The sequence below is a fragment of the Musca vetustissima genome, unplaced genomic scaffold (genome assembly GCF_032173495.1).
Source record: "Musca vetustissima isolate MV318-11 ecotype Yass unplaced genomic scaffold, APGP_CSIRO_Mvet_v1 utg74863, whole genome shotgun sequence".
In the NCBI taxonomy this organism is placed as follows: Eukaryota; Metazoa; Arthropoda; class Insecta; order Diptera; family Muscidae; genus Musca; species Musca vetustissima.
In genome coordinates this window covers 1-20,653 of record NW_026878910.1, presented here as the reverse complement: position 1 = coordinate 20,653, position 20,653 = coordinate 1, and the positions used below count along the sequence as shown (strand labels likewise).

Genomic DNA, 20,653 nt, shown 5'->3' with positions numbered 1-20,653 from the left:
GCATTTATGGCTCGAATTGGATGAAATTTGGCACAGCTTATTTGTTTGGCCCAAGGACGAACCCTATAATTGGGAAAAATCGGTTCAGATGTAGACATAGCTCCCATATATAGTTTCGTCCGATTTGATGTAAATGGTGCACCAAAATCCCTATATATATTTTGATTTGCACGAAATTTCGCAATGCGTACGGAATTAAGCCTTGAGTGATCTGTGCTATGTTTCAAGAAAATCGGTTCACATTTAGATATAGCTCCCATATATATTTTCATCCGATTTCAGGTAAATGGTGCACCAAAGTGCCTATATATCTTTCGATTTACACTAAATTTGGCATAGCGTACTGAATTATGTGCAGAATGATCTGTGTTAAGTTTCGTTAAAATCGGTTCAGATTTATATATAGCTGTCATATATAGTTTCGTCCGATTTTAGTTAAATGGTGCACCAAAGTCCCAATATCGGTCCGATTGAGACAAAATTTTGCACCTTGCACTGAATTAGGTCTAGATTGGTGTATGCCAAGTTTTGTTAAAATCGGTTCAGATTTAGTTATAGCGCCCACATATAGTTTCGACCGATTTTGGTGAATGGTGCACCAAACTCCGAATAATGGTCCGATTGAGACAAAATTTTGCACCTTGCACTGAATTAGGTCTAGATTGGTGTGTGCCAAGTTTTGTTAAAATCGGTTCTGATTTAGATATAGCTCCCATATATAGTTTTGTCCGATTTTAGGTGAATGGTGCACCAAACTCCCAATATTGGTCCGATTGGTCAAAATTTTCCATAGCGAATGGAATTTGGGGAAAATTATATGTGCTATGATGTGTGAAATCGGTTCAGATTTTGATATAGGTCTTATATATTTTTTGTTTGATTTTAAATAAATGGTGCACCAAAGGGCTTATGTTTGTTCGATTTACACGAAATTTGACAGAGGGCATTAAATTGACTTTAGAGTGATAACAAAAAACAAATGGTGTATTCAACGGTTGCTCAATTTGGTCCATTTGTTTATATATAGCTCTCATACATAATTTTTCTCGATTTCATACAAATTGGAACACCAAAGAATTCCAATATGCCCGTTTGACATGCAATTTCAGAATTGATTTCAGAATGGTATGTGTATGGGGGTTTTTCAATAGGTTAAAATATCTATGTAGATAACATATTTAATTTCGCCCGATTCCATCTCAATAGTCCTCCAAAGATTCTATGTCTGTTCTATCTACAGGATATTGTAGATATTAATATCTCTTGTATGTACCCAAAGTGGTGAAGGGTATCATATAGTCGGCCCCGTCCAACTTTTGAATTTTCCTTACTGGTTCAAAAACATAGTTTTTAGAGGTCCTACACAAGGCGTGAATTTTAAAAAAATATTTTTCCGGTTGTCCCATTTCAAATACAAAACCAGTAAGGAAAGTAGTAAAGTCGGACGGGGCCGACTATATGATACCCTTCACCACTATGGGTATATTAAACAGGACTATTAACATGAAATTGGATGAAATAAAATATGTGATATTTATCTACATGTGAATCTACCTAGATCTATCCATAAAGTATGTAAATCGACTTCAAACAAATATAAATAGGTCATCCGTTGGGCTATGTCTGTACTTCTACAAAACCCAACTACGTAATTCTATGCTCAATTTTGTAAGTTGTGCAAAATTTGATGTCAATCTGACTAACATGAGGAGTTTGATGCCCAATTTACTTGAAATCGGGCAAAAAAATATATATGGAAGGTCTATCCAAATATTAAGCGATTTCAAACAAACTTGTCACAGGTTAGGTTATACTAATTTCAGAACGTTTTGTTCCTACCAGCATATTGGTTCCTTGGTGCGTCAATTACTTAAAATCAATCTAAATTAAAAGGGAGCTATATCTAAATCTGAACCCATTTTCACGAAACAAGGCAGATATCACTCTAGGCTCAATTCAGTACGTTATGCCAAATTTCGTGCAAATCGAAAGATATATAGGGACTTTGGGGCAACATTTACATGAAATCGGACGAAACTATATATAGGAGCCATATAGAAATCTGGACCGATTTTCTCGAAACTTGGCAGACACCACTCTAGGCTTAATTCAGTACGATATGTCAAATTTCGTGCAAATCGAAAGACATATGGGGACTTTGGGGCACCATTTACATGAAATCGGACGAAACTATATATGGGAGCTATATCTAATTCTGGACCGATTTTCTCGAAACTTGGCAGACATCATTATAGGCTTAATTCAGTACGATATGTCAAATTTCGTGCAAATCGAAAGACATATGGGGACTTTGGGGCACCATTTAGATGAAATCGGACGAAACTATGTGTGGGAGCTATATCTAAATCTGGACCGATTTTCTCGAAATTTGACAGACATCACTCTAGGCTTAATTGAATACGATATACCAGATTTAGTGCAAATCGAAAGATATATAGGGACTTTGGGGCACCATTTACATGAAATCGGACGAAACTATATATGGGAGCTATATAGAAATCTGGACCGATTTTTTCGAAACTTGGCAGACATCACTCTAGGCTTAATTCAGTACGATATGTCAAATTTCGTGCAAATCGAAAGACATATGGGGACTTTGGTGCACCATTTACATGAAATCAGACGAAACTATATATGGGAGCTATATCTTAATCTGGACCGATTTTCACGAAACTGGGCAGACATAATTCTAGGCTCAATTCAGTACGTTATACCAAATTTGGTGCAAATCGAAAGATATATAGGGACTTTGGTGCACCATTTACATGAAATCGGACGAAACAATATATGGGAGCTATATCTAAATCTGGACCGATTTTCACGAAACTTGGCACATATCATTCTAGACCTAAATGATTAGGCATTTATTAAAGAATTTTTTTCAAGGGCCAACTGAGGCGTGGATTTATTAAAGAATTTTTTTCAAGTGGCAACTTTCATTTATTAAAGAATTTTTTTCAAGGGCCAACTGAGGCGTGGATTTATTAAAGAATTTTTTTCAAGGGCCAACTGAGGCGTGGATTTATTAAAGAATTTTTTTCAAGGGCCAACTGAGGCGTGGATTTATTAAAGAATTTTTTTCAAGGGCCAACTGAGGCGTGGATTTATTAAAGAATTTTTTTCAAGGGCCACGCCAACTGAGGCGTGGATTTATTAAAGAATTTTTTTCAAGGGCCAACTGAGGCGTGGATTTATTAAAGAATTTTTTCAAGGGCCAACTGAGGCGTGGATTTATTAAAGAATATTTTTCAAGGGCCAACTGAGGCGTGGATTTATTAAAGAATATTTTTCAAGGGCCAACTGAGGCGTGGATTTATTAAAGAATATTTTTCAAGGGCCAACTGAGGCGTGGATTTATTAAAGAATATTTTTCAAGGGCCAACTGAGGCGTGGATTTATTAAAGAATATTTTTCAAGGGCCAACTGAGGCGTGGATTTATTAAAGAATATTTTTCAAGGGCCAACTGAGGCGTGGATTTATTAAAGAATATTTTTCAAGGGCCAACTGAGGCGTGGATTTATTAAAGAATATTTTTCAAGGGCCAACTGAGGCGTGGATTTATTAAAGAATATTTTTCAAGGGCCAACTGAGGCGTGGATTTATTAAAGAATATTTTTCAAGGGCCAACTGAGGCGTGGATTTATTAAAGAATATTTTTCAAGGGCCAACTGAGGCGTGGATTTATTAAAGAATATTTTTCAAGGGCCAACTGAGGCGTGGATTTATTAAAGAATATTTTTCAAGGGCCAACTGAGGCGTGGATTTATTAAAGAATATTTTTCAAGGGCCAACTGAGGCGTGGATTTATTAAAGAATATTTTTCAAGGGCCAACTGAGGCGTGGATTTATTAAAGAATATTTTTAAATAATTTTTTCAAGGGCCAACTGAGGCGTGGATTTATTAAAGAATATTTTTCAAGGGCCAACTGAGGCGTGGATTTATTAAAGAATATTTTTCAAGGGCCAACTGAGGCGTGGATTTATTAAAGAATATTTTTCAAGGGCCAACTGAGATTTATTAAAGAATTTTTTTCAAGGGCCAACTGAGGCGTGGATTTATTAAAGAATTTTTTTCAAGGGCCAACTGAGGCGTGGATTTATTAAAGAATTTTTTTCAAGGGCCAACTGAGGCGTGGATTTATTAAAGAATTTTTTTCAAGGGCCAACTGAGGCGTGGATTTATTAAAGAATTTTTTTCAAGGGCCAACTGAGGCGTGGATTTATTAAAGAATTTTTTTCAAGGGCCAACTGAGGCGTGGATTTATTAAAGAATTTTTTTCAAGGGCCAACTGAGGCGTGGATTTATTAAAGAATTTTTTTCAAGGGCCAACTGAGGCGTGGATTTATTAAAGAATTTTTTTCAAGGGCCAACTGAGGCGTGGATTTATTAAAGAATTTTTTTCAAGGGCCAACTGAGGCGTGGATTTATTAAAGAATTTTTTTCAAGGGCCAACTGAGGCGTGGATTTATTAAAGAATTTTTTTCAAGGGCCAACTGAGGCGTGGATTTATTAAAGAATTTTTTTCAAGGGCCAACTGAGGCGTGGATTTATTAAAGAATTTTTTTCAAGGGCCAACTGAGGCGTGGATTTATTAAAGAATTTTTTTCAAGGGCCAACTGAGGCGTGGATTTATTAAAGAATTTTTTTCAAGGGCCAACTGTGGCGTGGATTTATTAAAGAATTATTTCATATAACAAATATTTTTTGGAATATTTAATTTTTATTTTGTTGCCCTCTAAAAAAACCTACATTTCTGTTTGGCATTCATGCGGCTATCATCGGAACACTGAAAGGCCTTGGAGAATGCCGGCGAATTCATGGCAATTTGATTTAGACGTTGGCCAACATTTCGCGATAATGGCTGTGAGCATAACATTTGACCTAAATTTAGGAAAAATAATTGTCTCCATGGTATAGGGTTGGTGGTGGTGGTGCTGGTAAATTGGGGTTGCCTATTATATTCTCGAATATACGAACGATAGGCTATGCGAACGGCCACCAAATCGGCTAGGGTTTCACTAATTTCCACCGTTGAGTGTTGTTGTTGTTTTATACAATTAATGGATTCCTTAATTTCCTGTTGTTCCATAATATTTTCAAATAGGTGACCAAAGGTATCATCGGCAATCAGGCCCAGGCTATCAATGCTGTGTGAGAGCTCATGAGCGAGAAGGAATCCCAGAGAGGAAATCGTGAACAGGGGATCAATGTGTCGCTCATAGATGGGACTATGTAGCGAAGCAAAGGGTATTACAAGTAAATCTTGTTCGGGTAAATATCGGGGGGAAGTGGCTAATTTTTGTCCGCAATCCATGGTGGTAGGACAGATAATAGGCTCCAGGTTTCGATGCCGCATTACCATCAAATCATTGGCATAGAAATTGCCCATATCCAAATTAGGGAGAATATCGTAAAATTTCTCCACCTCATTGAGGGTAATACCCTCCGGTAAATTACCAATATTTAGGGTGATGTTTGCCAACATTTTCCGTATAGCTTGGAGTTGCTCGCCACTCATATTTAGGCGATTTTCCTGCACAAGTCTGACGAAACTTTTATAAATGATTTTATTCAGATCCGCAATATCCTTGGAAATTTCTCTACCCTGAGGTAAATAAAATTCCTGATAGTAAAGGTAATTATAGGCCAAATGCATACGCTCCTGCACGGTTTCTAAGCAAATGGTGTTCGAAGTTCTCTTAAGATGTAATAAAAATCGTACCATTAAATAATTGCAAAATTTTTGATTTTCTTTGGCATTATTCCATTGCCGATTCGATAAAAATTCTATATAATCCCAAAAGGGTAGGACCACCAGAGCATCTGTATCCCGCAATTTTTCGGGTAGTATAATTTCCAAAAATCCCCACAATTCCGGATTGGATTGTTGAATATCTTGATGGGAAAATAGATTTTCACTTTCCCCGAAATCGGCATAATCTGCATAAGCAGCCTGCCAATAATCATGGGTGCTGCGTAACTCCTGTAGTTGGTGGCGCCCAACATCTGCTGGCAGTTTGAGGTCCTGTAATATTTTTTCCACACCCCTCTCGTCGAATTCACTGGGGTCTGGTATGGTTATGACCGTCCAAATGCTGCCATTTCTCCACACAGTGGTTTGTTCCAAAATCTCTGAGGTGAAACCATAGCTGTGCAGTTTTCCCAATAATTCAAAGGGCTTGAAATTCGACCAATTTCCCCTGTCACTCTCATTCAACAAAGGCCACTGCAAACCCTCACCAGGAACGATTTCGTTCAGGTACTTCACGACCTCCGCTGTTTTGATTTTCAAACAGGAATGCAAATACACCGCTGCCTTTTCCAAGGCCGTTTGCTTCTCCTCCTCCACCTCGCTATCCTTATTCTTCATCTTCTCAAGCAGTTCGTTTTTTGGATATTTTTTCATCACTACCTCCATCATGCGTATGATGTAATTATATTTTAAAAATTCCTCCAAATTTTTATGGAAATATTTTTGGGCATGACTTCGGCCCCAATTGCCACAGGCATAGCCATTAAAATCCTCACAGGGGTCAATGGAACGATTCATGGACGATTCGATGATTTCTAAGTGATGTAAATTCTCCGTCTGGCATTTTGCCAACTTTACAAAATTTATTAAAATTCCAATAAGAAAAAATTCGAATTGCATTTTATTCCGTTTTTAATTTTTTTCAGAAGATTTGTTTACAGTTTTGAAATTAAATTACAACTAAGAAAAAAATATATATATTTTTGTTTAGAAGATTTTCTTGGTGATAAGGCCATAGCTTAGAGAACTCTCCGTTGAGCTCTCAGCGAACAACAAAATCTCTACACTTTGTTTAAAGGTCAAATGGTCAGGGTGGAATGAGAATCAATTGGTGTTAATCATTTTTTTTTTAATATAATGAAATCATAAGCGTAGAGGATGGAGGGGGAGAGATTAAAAAAAATATATTTTTGAGAACCATCAAAAGGCGTAGATTTAAAAAATATATATTTTAAGCCATTAACAATAGGGGTGGATCTTTTAAACAAATATTTTAATGCATTAACAACAGACGTGGATTTTTAAAAAAAAATATTTTAAGCCACGCCTCTGTTGAGAGCTTGAAAAAAATTCTTTAATAAATCCACGCCTCTGTTGAGAGCTTGAAAAAAATTCTTTAATAAATCCACGCCTCTGTTGGACCTTGAAAAAAATTCTTTAATAAATCCACGCCTCTGTTGGACCTTGAAAAATATTCTTTAATAAATCCACGCCTCTGTTGGACCTTGAAAAATATTCTTTAATAAATCCACGCCTCTGTTGAGACCTTGAAAAATATTCTTTAATAAATCCACGCCTCTGTTGAGACCTTGAAAAAATTATTTAATAAATCCACGCCTCTGTTGAGACCTTGAAAAAATTTCTTTAATAAATCCACGCCTCTGTTGGACCTTGAAAAATATTCTTTAATAAATCCACGCCTCTGTTGGCCATTGAAAAATATTCTTTAATAAATCCACGCCTCAGTTGGCCCTTGAAAAATATTCTTTAATAAATCCACGCCTTTGGTAGTCCATGAAAAAACAGAATATTTAATTATTCCATCTGAATCTGAAATCGGTCCAAATTTTCCATTCAATTGTTTTGTTCGCCAAATAACTATTTCTTTATGGCCTTTTAAATATTTTTAATTGCAACATTTAGGTTGTATTCCGAACTATCCTGCCATAGCAACTGATAATTTCTAATGAGTCAGGGTTATGGATGTTTGTGGAAGAGGGTGGGGTGTGGGGTAGATGGCTCTCCTATCCATGCAGACACCATGTCATTGCCATTGAGATTTATTTTGTTGGCTCTAAATAACTTTAAAATGAAACGATTTATCATTCGGGGCAGTTTTGTAAAACACATTTGCCACAAATTTCCGAATAGGTAAAGAGTGGCCATATAGACTCCCCACCACTGGGATATAAGTGGTCGCATAAAGAGGCAGACAGATAAACCGACAAATAGGAAACCTTACACAATTTTTGGATTTGAAATGGGACTAGTAAAACCAGTAAGGGAAGTAGTAAAGTCGGACGGGGCCGACTATATGATACCCTTCACCACTTTGGGTATATTCTACATATGTATCCTAACAGACGACGCGTTTTTTGTTATATATCTATATCTGAACCGATTTCAGGGAAACTTGCCAGAGACTAATTTATATTACTTCAGTACGTTGTGTCAATCGGCCTAGCTATGGATTTTTTCGCGAAGCCAAAAATCGTGTAAATGAAAGGATTTTCAGGGACTTTGGTGCACCAGTAACCTAAAACTGGGGTATGTCATGCCAAATTTCGTGCAAATCGAAAGATGTATAGGCACTTTGGTGCACCATTTACATAAAATCGGACGAAACTATATATTCGACCTATATCTAAATCTGAACCGATTTTCCCAAAACTCACCACATATCATTCTAGACTCAATTCAGTACCCTGTGTCAAATTTCGTGCATAACGAAAGATATACAGCCACTTTGGTGCACCTTAAATCGGACGAAAATATATTTGGGAGCTATATCTAAATCTGAACCGATTTTTCACAATTTCAGTAGGGTTCGTCCTTGGGCCAAATGAATGAGCTGTGCCAAATTTCATCCAATTCGGATCATAAATGGGACCTGTGTTTACAATTTAACATGGACAGACAGACGGACGGACGGACGGACATTCATAAATCGACTCAGAAAGTGATTCTATGCATATTCTCAAAAGGAACCAAGGGTCTATCTCGATTATTTTTGCCTGTTACAAACATATGAACAAAGAAATAACACGCTGTACCACAGTATGGTGAAGGGTATAAAAATCCACACGTTGTGTAGATGCCTTAAACTATTTTTAAACCCACTATATGGTACCCTACACAACTACCACTAAAAGCAAACTTTCTGCGGTTCTATATTCTGTGCCTGGGCAATATTTCGGGATACCCTTTTACCGATTATAGATCAACAACTCCTGGCATATTTTCCAAAATTTTTTTTCTTGAAGTGAATTTTTACGCCATAAAATAAAATCGGAATATTGACCGATCATCATCTAAACTGCCGCACTAAGTATTTGGTCAGAACCCCTTCACCTTGTAAAATATGTGATGTCCTGCACAATAATAATTGCCACTAGAGGGACTAGAAAGTCTGACAAAATTACAGTTATCTGTTCATTACACCCTCTGAATGAAATCTCAACTTCACCGAAAACTATAGGCGTCGCCCATGACCATAATCGGAACTTGATGTACAATTTCAAAGCGATAAGCGCTATATTTCCGTCCTCTAATGGAGTAATAGTAATTCTATGCACATAGTCAACTTTACCTAATTACATATAACTCCCACATCAGAGTACATACAACAGTTTAAAGGTCAACCACTCCTCTTGGATATACTATCAAACTCTCCGGTCTATGTCCTTCAGGGGTAAATATATACGCTATAGAATACACATTTTGAATTTTTTCACACAAAAGTCAGGGTCCATTTGACCCGCTAAATATTGAATGATCTTTACCAAAACAGGCATGCTTATTCTTTGGCCCGATCGGCTTTTCCTTGTAAAATTTCACGATGTTCGGGCCATAATTGCGGCCTATGGAGCGACCAGAAAAGCCAAACAAAATTTTGTAATTGTTCCATTTCATCCCCTACATATTAACCGATCTTTACCATACACAATAGGGGTCTTCATTGGCCAGAACCCATCGTACATTCAAAATTTCGTGAAGATTGGTTCATAACTGTGGCCTGTATCGTGTTTACAAATTATAATGGATAGACGGACGGATGAACACACATGTCTAGATCGACTCAGCTAGTCGAGATATGACGATCGGTATACTTAAAGTTGGGTCTAGGACCAATATTTACTTTTGGGGCTGCAAACAGCTATAATACCCTGACCCCTACATGCAAAATTTCGCGAAGTTTGGTCCATAACTGTGGCCTGTATCGTGCTTACAAATTATACTGGACAGACGGACGGACGGACACACATGTCTAGATGGACGCAACTAATCGAGATATGACGATATGATAGATAGGACCCCTAAAAATATGTTAAAAAATCCTCGCCTTGTGTAGGACCCCTAAACATATGTTAAAAAATCCACGCCTTGTGTAGGACCCCTAAAAAATATGTTAAAAAATTCCACGCCTTGTGTAGGAGCCTAAAAAAATATGTTAAAAAACTCAACGCCTTGTATAGACCCCTAAAAAATATGTTGAAAAAAATCCACGCCTTGTGTAGGACCCCTAAAAAATATGTTCAAAAATCGATGCCTTGTGTAGGACCCCTAAAAATATATGTTAAAACCAGTGAGTATAGTCGGGCTGGGCCGACCCTATGATAACCTACATAACTTCCACGAAAACCCAACTTTCTATGGTTCTATATTCAGAGCTTTGGCAATATTTCGCGATATTTCCACCCTCTTGACCGACTAAATGTCAACAACTGTTACTAATATTCAGTACAGCTCTTCTAATTACTTCTCCAGACCACCTTCACCGTAAGTTGTATTGTGATGTTGTGCTTTCAATTGTGGCCTATAGATCGACTCGAAGAAACACAAAAAATTAAGTTTTCGGTCACGTCATCCCGATATTATTAGCTGATTATCACCGGAAATTACAGGCGTTGTCCCTGACCATACCTGGATCCTCATGAAAATTTTCAAAGCGATCAGAGCTATATTTCCGCCTTCTAGTGTGGTACTAAATAATATCTCAGCACGTAAGCACCAATAAATATTTAAGTGTAACTCCCACATCTAAGTAGATACAACCATATAAATTGTATCAATTTAAAGGTGAACCACTCCTCTTGGATATACTATCAACTTCTCGGGTCTATGTCCTTCAGGTGTAAATATATACGCTATAGAATCCAATTTTGTCATTTTTCACACAAAAGTCAGGGTCCATTTGACCCGCTAAATATTGACCGATGTTTATCAAAACAGGCATGTTTATTCTTTGGCCCGATCGCCTTTCTTCTTGTAGAAACTTGCGATGATTGGGCCATAATTGCGACTCTGGAGCGACCAGAAAATAAGACAAAAATAAAGTTGTTAGTCCATTTTAAAGATACCAAAAACAATAGGTGTCTCCATTGGACAGAACCACTCCAACATGCAAAATTTCGTGGCGATTTGTCCATAACTGTGGCCTGTGTCGTGTTTACAAATTATAATGGACAGACAGACACACATGTCTAGGTCGACTCAGCTAGTCGAGATATGACGATCGGTATACTTAAAAGTGGGTCAAGGACCAATATTTCGCGGCGTTACAAACTTTTGGGGCTGCACAAAGCTATAATACCCTGACAACATAGTTGTGTAGGGTATAAAAAAACCACGCCTTGTATAGGAGCCTTATTTTTGTATATCCACGCCTTTTTATGGCCTTTATTTTTATAAATCCTGGGGTATCCTTGTTTTTATCCATTGTCCTTCTAAATTTTATGTTCTTTAATTGTTGTCAAATATAGTGGCCAAGGCGTTTATTGTTATTTGTCTTCGTGGTTGTTGACACAAGTTCGACACTTGTGTTGATGTTTAGAAAAAAAATATCCTTTGTTTTTGTGACCCTTTCCTTCGATAGTTTTTGTTTTTGTGTTGTTCGCAACAAACTTGTAAGGACAAAGTTATAATGAAACTTATGAAAAACGTTTCGAAGTTTCGCAAAGTTAACGTTGCTAATATTGATAATATTGTCTCCTTAGTAAAGCAGGATTTTTTAAGGACATTATAAAGGATGGCTAGAAAAGCTGGAACTTCGTAAAAATGTATCAACAGTTTGTCCACATCTAAAAAAAATATAATTATGATATTAAGAACCCATATTTCCTTTGCTCTTTGTAATTGTTCTCTCAGGAGAATGCATTCAAGGATTCAGGATATTTTTTTTTTGTTCCCAAATATCATTTGCTATTCTATTAGACGAACTAATTTAGTCAGATTTATTTTTGTTGTTGCTCTTGGACCAAAAAAAAAAAACTTCATAAATTTCCCCTAACCAGATTCTGAAATCTTTGACATTACTTAATCTTATCCATCGAACAGTACCCAACCACATCGTTGCTCTTCTTTTTTTCCTACCACAAAACCATGGGAATAGTAATCACCCTTGGCCTGTCTCTTTGTCTATGTGTCGGTTCGGTATTGAGTGACGTTGTCGTAAACTCGGGAGCAAAGTGATTTTCATTAATTAAATTGTATGTCAAAACTTTTCTCCCAAGCTGACGAACAAAAACCCAGAGAGCCGGAGAATTGAACGTAAAATGAACAAGATACAAAAAGTTTCTGTGAGTATCATCAGTATTGGCATCAGCATCGTCATTGGCAAGCAACATAAAACTAATGGTGGGCGGCAGGACGTTTATGAGAGCGGGGGGATGCAATAGTTGCCCTGGCAAAGAAAAAAAACTTCGGAAAATCTCAATTTCTAAGCCTAAAGCTTAGAACAGCTTAAATCATTTGTCGACATCTGTGGAATATCAATGAATTATAGTTTTTGTTTTCGCTTCTTTGTTGGAAGGAAAAACTTTTGTGTAATAAGTCAAGCTAACACCAGACTGGCAGAACACAGCCACAACCACACACGCGAACATCGAACACCGTTGCGGCGTGGGAAGAAGACACATCGCCAGCCATAAGTGACAGTTGACAATATCTTGGAGATATTGTCGTCTTCGCACAAAAAACTAAAAGAAGACAAACTTAGATGAAGGCCATGACGTTGATTGTCACACCACCACCGACATATAAATCACACACACAGACACACACCAACTACCATAATAAACCATATGTGTATGAGCCATAAAAGAAATGTGATATTAAACAAGCAGTAAAGGACATCACTTGACCAATGGCAAATATATTATAGCTAACAATGATGACAACAACAAGAACAACAAAATTATTACAGTTCAACGCTTATTTAAGCAGCAACAAGGACAACAATAACGGAAGCTAATGACGTATTTGATAGGAACTAATAAGGGATATCAGGAGATTTAAAGGATTTTTTTTTCAAGGACTAAATCAATCGTGGATGTTTAAAAATATTTTTAGGGATTTTTTAAAAATATTTTTTGAGGCCCTTACAACAGGCGTGGATTTTTATGCCATACACAACTATGTTGTCAGGGTATTATAGCTTTGTGCAGCCCCAAAAGTTTGTAACATCGCGAAATATTGGTCCTAGACCCAACTTTAAGTATACCGATCAACTAGCTGAGTCGATCTAGATATGTGTGTCGATACAGGCTACAGTTATGGAACAATCTTTACGAAATTTTGCATGTAGGATGGGTTCGGCCCAATGAAGACCCCTATTGTTTTTGGTAAAGATTGGTTAATATTTAGGGGATGAAATGGACCAAATACTTAATTTTTGTCGGTTTTTCTTTTCGCACCAGAGGCCGCAATTATGTTCCAACTATCGGGAATTTTTACAAGGAGAAGGGATCGGTCCAAAAACTAACCATGCCTGTTTTGATAAAGATCGGTCAATACATAGCGGGTCAAATGGACCCTGACTTTTGTGTGAAAAATCACAAAATTTGTATTCTATGGCGTATATATTTACTCCTGAAGGGCATAGACCCTAGAAGCCGATAGTATATCCAAGAGGAGTGTTTGATCTTTATACCCTTCACCACACTGTGGTACAGGGTATTATGTCTTTGTGCATATATTTGTAACAGGCAAAAATAAATGCGATAGACACCTGGTTCCTTTTGAGAATATGCAGAGAATCACTTTCTGAGTCGATTTAGGCATGAACAAAGTGCAGGTCGCATTTATGATCCAATTTGGATGAAATTTGGCATAGGTCACTTATTTGGCCCAAGGAAAAACCCTATTAAAATTGGGAAAAATCGTTTCAGATTTTGATACAGCTCCCATATATATTTTCGTCCTATTAAATGTAAATGGTGCACCAAAGTCCCTATATATATTTCGATTTGCACGAAATTTGCCAAAGTGTACTGAATTGAGTCTAGAATGACGTGTGAGGCGACGTCTGTTAGGGTACATATGTAGAATATACCCCTGTGCTGAAGGGTATAATATAATCGGCCCAGTCCGCCTTTACTACTTTCCTTACTGGTTAAAAATGTTTTAAGGGTCTTATACAATGCGTGGATTTAAAAAAAATAGGGGTCCTACTCAAGGCGTAGATTTTTATACCCTAAATAACTATGTTGTCCGGGTATTATAGTTCTGTGCAGCCCAATAGTTTTTAACGCCGCGAAATATTGGTCCAAGTTGGGTGCCATTAAGTATACCGATCGTCATATCTCGACTAGCTGAGTCAATCTAGACATGTGTGTCCGTTCAACAACACAACTCACGGTGAAGGGGATCTGGACAAGTAAGTAGTAGGGATGTACTGAATATTAGTAATATTCGGAATATATGTCAGTGTAAGGAAGAGGTGCTGTTGACCTCTAACCGGCAAGAGGGTGCAAATGTCACGAAATATTGCCCAGGCTCGGAATAAACATACGCAGAAAGTTTAAAAATATATTTTGATGTACCCAAGCAAGGCGTAGATTTTTATACCCTACACAACTATGTTGTATGGGTATTATAGCTTTGTGCAGCCCCAAGTATTTGTAACACCGCGAAATATTGACCCTAGATCCATCTTTAAACATACCGATCGTCATATCTCGACTAGCTGAGTCGATCTAGACATGTGTGTTCGTTCGACCCTGACTTTTGTGTGAACAATTACAAAATTTGTATTCTATAGCGTATATATTTACCTCTGAGGGACATTGACCCGAGAAGTTGATAGTATATCCAAGAGGAGTGGTTGACCTTTAAATTGATACCAATTATATTGTCGTATGTACTCTAATGTGGGAGTTACACTAATATATTTATAGGTGCGTATTCAGATATTCATATATTATTTAGTAACCCATTACCACACTGGAGGGCGTAGGACAACGCCTATAATTTTCGGCGAAGATCAGATAATAATTTTGGGATGAAGTGACCGAAAACTTTTTTTTTTTTTTTTTAGTCGATCCTTAGGCCACAATTATAAGCTGAACATCACAACAGAACCCACGGTGAAGGGAATATGGAAATGTAATTAGAAGGGCTGTACTGAATATTAGAAATATTTGCAGACCTCTAATCGTTCAAGAGGGTGCAACAAAAAAAATCCACAGAATGTTAGAGTTCCGTGGTAGTTATGTAGGGTATCGTATGGTCGGCCCCGTTCGACTATACTGCTCCGCTCACTAGTTATAGCTTTATTTAGTAACCCATTACCACACTATAAATTTCGGTGATGATCAAATAATAATTTTGGCATGAAGTGGACCGAGAAGAGAATCTGGAATTCGGAAAATATGTCAGTGTAAAGTATAGGTTCTGTTGACCGGTGAAGAGGGTGTAACTATCACGAAATATTGCCCAGTCTCGGAATAAAAATCCCGAAAGTTAGGGTTCCGTGGTAGTTGTGTAGGGTATCATATGGTTGGCCGCATTCCGACAATACAGCTCCGCTCACTGTTTTAAAATATTTTTCATTTCATTATTTTAAAAATCCATGCTTTATATGGAAGCTGAAACAAAATTATAAAATTCCTCCCCTATTGTGGGTGTCTAAAAAATTATTTTAAATATCCACCTCTATTTCTTATAAATTCATACCCATTTGGGTGCCTATAGGGCTCTTACGATTCGACTTAAGTCACCCTGTTTTCTTCTAAATTGCTTATCATCTCCAAGAGAGTAGTTGGTTTTTTCTGTTTACTCTCCCCAATCGCTATCTCTCGTTTGGTCTCTGTTATCAATACACCACGGTAGATGTCTCAAAATATGGAAATTGAAAACAGACGAACGACCCAGTTCGGAAAGAGTTTGGACAAAGTAAAGAAAGAAAGAAATAGAAAAATATTTTGAATAAAGAAAAAATTGGACAAAAATATGAAAAATAAAAATGGTGTATTATTTTGTTTCGTGATCTTTTCGCTCGTATCCTTCGAAGTGGAGGCCTTTGTTCAACCCTCAGCTGAGACCTTGGAACAATATCAGGCAATTTTGTCTTCAATTAATTCTAGCATCGATCCGTGTAACGATTTCTATCAATATGCCTGTGGAAATTGGCCGCAGCACCATAGGGAGGAAAATTTCGGTATTGCCAATATGATGCAGAGGTTCTATGCCAAAGATGTGCAGGATATTATCGATAAGGAATATCCCAAAAGTGTAGTGGAGAATTTGGAAGAGGGAAGTGCTATAAAAAGGACTCTGCAGTATTATTATTCATGTGCCGAATTGGAGTCGGTGGATGTTATGAAATTTGTGGAGATGGTAAAACCAGCCCCAGAAATGGAGTGGCCTTTGTTGGAGGTATTTAAGGCCGATGGAAATAAGACAAAATTCCGTTTAAGACCCATGGAATTTTTTGGCCTCCTGGGGAGGCTTCATTCTTTGGGTTTGAATAATGAATTGGTAAAGCTGCTACCGGTCTATTTGGAAAATGGCCAATTAGTGGTGATTTTTACCATCCCCAATGTCCAGTATATGGAAAAGCAGCAGATCCAAGATGTCTTGGAGGAAATTCTCTGGGATAAAGAAAGTGTGGGAAAAGTGACGGAGGATATTTTTGCCACTCAAAATTATTGGCAATTGATTTATGAAAATTATACCAATTCTGAGGAAGAGCAGGACGAAGCTGAGGATGAGAGTTATACCCTGACTGAATTACATTTACTATATCCAAAACTTTATAAATTTCTGCAGAAAGCATTACCGCTGAGCCTGCGCAAAGAAAAACCCTTGGTGGCATTTTCCAATGAAAATTATTATAAATTATTATTTTCCCATAAATGGCCCGCCCACGAAGTAAGAAAGTTTGCGAATTATCTCCTGCTGAAATTCATTATGATTTTGAAAAGGGAACATAGTTTTGGCTGCAGGATAAATGTCGTCAACCAAATCCCCTTTGTATTCCATGGGCTTTACCACAAACATCGCTATGAGGCATATGGTCAGGATCTGAATTCCCACATCGTGGGTGTGAGTAAAAAAATCTATAAAAATCTCATAGAAATTCTCCATGAAAACCATCTGAATTTCACCCACCAACAATTGGGAAAACTTCAAGAAAAACTCTCCAAAGTTTCCATAAATATTGGAAATCTACCACGGAATCAAGACCCACAAATTCTTGAAAACTTTTATCGGCACCTACCCGAAATGGATGCCCATAACTACTATTTGAATAATCTGCAACTAAAACAATATTCCATTGGAGAAAATCTGAAGTGTCCTCCATTTTTAAGTTGCCGCGAAGATCCCGATCATATACCCTACTATGATCGTACGCTGAATATGATAACCATACCCTTTGGTACCCTGAAACCTCCTCTCTATGACATACACCATGATCCGCTACTAATATATTCCTCTTTGGGTACCATATTGGGTCATGAGCTGACGCATGCCATTGATACGACATCGCTGGAGGAATTTGAAACCCATTTCAAATCTATCAATGAAAAATCTGAAATTTTGGAATCCCTCAATTGTATGCAGCAACAGCAGCCCACCACTAGCATTGATGAGCGCATTGCTGATTTGTTGGGAACACGGGTCGCTTGGAAAGCATACAGTATGGAGCGAAGTGAATCTGTTCGGAAATTTACGGAATTACCATGGCAGAAATTATTTTTCTTAAATTTGGGACAATATTTCTGTGTCAAACGGTCCGATTTTGATGATGAACATGATGCACCGTCGATGCGTTTAAATCAAGTCATCCGGAATTTTGAGGAGTTCGCGGAGGCCTTTCAGTGTCCGCTGGAAAGTAAAATGAATCCACAAGCGAAATGTAGATTTTATTAATAAATAATAACATTTTCCCTAATTTATAAACAATTTGTTGTTTTTTTAATACCGGGACACCTCAGGCCTAAAGAATAAAGAAAAGGGATCAAAGGAAGACAAGGATTTTTTAAATAATTTTTAGGCACCTTAAATGGGCGTAGATTTTTTAAATCATTTTTTAGGCTTTCATATAAGGCGTGGATTTTTTTAAATAATTTTTTAGGCTTTCCTATAAGGCGTGGATTTTTTTAAATAATTTTTTAGGCTTTCATATAAGCGTGGATTTTTTTAAATAATTTTTTAGGCTTTCATATAAGGCGTGGATTTTTTTAAATAATTTTTTAGGCTTTCATATAAGGCGTGGATTTTTTTAAATAATTTTTTAGGCTTTCATATAAGGCGTGGATTTTTTTAAATAATTTTTTAGGCTTTCATATAAGGCGTGGATTTTTTTAAATAATTTTTTAGGCTTTCATATAAGGCGTGGATTTTTTTAAATAATTTTTTAGGCTTTCATATAAGGCGTGGATTTTTTTAAATAATTTTTTAGGCTTTCATATAAGGCGTGGATTTTTTTAAATAATTTTTTAGGCTTTCATATAAGGCGTGGATTTTTTTAAATAATTTTTTAGGCTTTCATATAAGGCGTGGATTTTTTTAAATCATTTTTTAGGCTTTCATATAAGGCGTGGATTTTTTTAAATAATTTTTTAGGCTTTCATATAAGGCGTGGATTTTTTTAAATAATTTTTTAGGCTTTCATATAAGGCGTGGATTTTTTTAAATATTTTTTTAGGCTTTCATATAAGGCGTGGATTTTTTTAAATATTTTTTTAGGCTTTCATATAAGGCGTGGATTTTTTTAAATATTTTTTTAGGCTTTCATATAATTCGTGGATTAAAAAAAATTAGGCTTTTAAAAATCCACGCCTTATATAGACCTTCGAAAAAATAAATTAAAAAAATCCACGCCTTGTATAGACCTTCGAAAAAATAAATTAAAAAAAATCACGCCTTGTATAGACCTTCGAAAAAGTAAATTTAAAAAATCCACGCCTTGCATAGACCTTCGCAAAAATAAATTTAAAAAATCCACGCCTTGCATAGACCTTCGAAAAAATAAATTTAAAAAAATCCACGCCTTGTATAGACCCTTGAAAAAATATTTTAATAAAAATTCTGCAAATTTTACATAATTTTTATTTCATAATTTTTTTATATAATAAAAAATAAATATTTATTTTTAATTTAAAGATATCTACACTTCCTTGCCGGATTCATTTCACTGCCCATGGGACATTGAAATGCCTCACCGAATATCTCCAAATTCATGGCAATTTGATTGAGACGTGTCATCGAAGTATCACCCTCCATGTCACCTCCCTCCAAATCTTCCGGATTTTTGGAACAAAATATCTGAGCCATATTTAAGAAAAATAATTGTCGCCAGGGTATGGTGGTAAATTTGGGCTGCAAATTATATTTATATTCCTGGGCATAGGCCTGATAGGCGATACGGGCACCCATTAAATCGGCAATACGTTCATCGATGTAATCACTCGGTTCTTGCTGCTGCATACATTTGATATTCGGATGTTGTTGGAGGTGTTCAAAGCGTTCGCTAATCTGCTGTAGGTTATCGACATTTATGGACTGGGCATAGCTTTGAGCCAATAGGAAACCAAAGGTTGAGAGAGAAAATATTGGATCCAAATCGAGATGATAGACGGGAGTCTGCAATGCAGCAAAGGGTATGACCACATTATTATTGCTGACATCGTAGCGGGGTAGGACGGGGAATTGCGGAATGCATATCACCTTGGAGGGACAGTGGTATCGTAACCAGTTTTGATGGCGCAATGCCTGCAGGTCGTTACTGTAGAACTTCTCCGCATCCATATTCGGCAGATTGCCATATAACTCTTCCAGTAGCTGGAAATTGATGTTCTCGGGTAAATTTCCAATATTTGAGGTTATGTTGAGTAGTTGTTGTTTCAGCTCCTTCACCTGTTCCGCTGATAAATCCAAACGATTTTCTTTTATCAGCCCGAAAATATTCCGATAAATCTTCGTACTCAATAGACTTAGGTGGCTGTTGAATTCCTCAGCTTGAGGGTGATAGAAATACTTCGAATAGAGATAATCGAATGGTAAATGTAGACGATTTTTAATGGTGTAGAAACAATTTTCCGGCTGGGTATATTTCAGATAAATTAAAAACTGCAACATCAGATAATTACACAGCCTTTGGACTTTATGGGGATTGCGGAATTCCAACAGCAACTTAGCGAAATAATCCACATCGGAAATAAAGGCCACACTGTGCGTTTTATGTTTGCTGGGCGGATCAATTTGACTTATAAAACGATACAAATGTTGCAGGTCATGTTTAAGCCCTCGATAGGGTATTTCATATTCCACATGATCCGATTCCTCATCCTGCATATATGTTTCCAAAAATCCCTCTAATTCTTGATGCAGTCTTATCATATCTAAATAATATTTTCGTATCAGACGTTTCGGTAGCTTCATTTCACGTAAAATTGTTCTCAGCAAATTCTTCTGGAGGTCCGGTAATTCGGGGACCCATATCTTCATAACCTGCCTACCCTTCATCTCAACCCAGGCATAATCAATAAGGCCACTTTCGAATCCGTAACTACTCAACTTACCCAGCAGGGTGAATAAATGAAATTTCCCCACTGGCCAAACGTTGGGCGCCACATAGGGTTTACCATTGCGC

At 37.0% G+C, this 20,653-nt stretch overlaps 3 protein-coding genes across 3 annotated transcripts; 1 reads left to right on the top strand and 2 right to left on the bottom strand.

Annotated features, from left to right (window-relative positions):
- Positions 1 to 4,758: 4,758 nt before the first annotated feature.
- Positions 4,759 to 6,393, bottom strand: LOC133323699 (neprilysin-2-like). Its single transcript, XM_061532618.1, has one exon. It carries the CDS (start codon positions 6,391 to 6,393, stop codon positions 4,759 to 4,761), a length of 1,635 nt encoding a protein of 544 aa, XP_061388602.1.
- Positions 6,394 to 16,224: 9,831 nt separating this feature from the next.
- Positions 16,225 to 17,928, top strand: LOC133323698 (endothelin-converting enzyme 1-like). Its single transcript, XM_061532617.1, has one exon. It carries the CDS (start codon positions 16,225 to 16,227, stop codon positions 17,926 to 17,928), a length of 1,704 nt encoding a protein of 567 aa, XP_061388601.1.
- Positions 17,929 to 19,158: 1,230 nt separating this feature from the next.
- On the bottom strand, positions 19,159 to 20,442 carry LOC133323696 (membrane metallo-endopeptidase-like 1). The gene has a single exon (XM_061532615.1). The coding sequence runs from the start codon at positions 20,440 to 20,442 to the stop codon at positions 19,159 to 19,161; it is 1,284 nt and encodes a 427-aa protein (XP_061388599.1).
- Between the last annotated feature and the right edge of the window lie 211 nt (positions 20,443 to 20,653).

Coding starts and splice junctions, on each gene's coding strand:
- LOC133323696 (XM_061532615.1), bottom strand. CDS start 20,442: ATGAAGCTACCGAAACGTCTGATACGAAAATATTATTTAGATATGATA.
- LOC133323698 (XM_061532617.1), top strand. CDS start 16,225: ATGATGCAGAGGTTCTATGCCAAAGATGTGCAGGATATTATCGATAAG.
- LOC133323699 (XM_061532618.1), bottom strand. CDS start 6,393: ATGAAGAATAAGGATAGCGAGGTGGAGGAGGAGAAGCAAACGGCCTTG.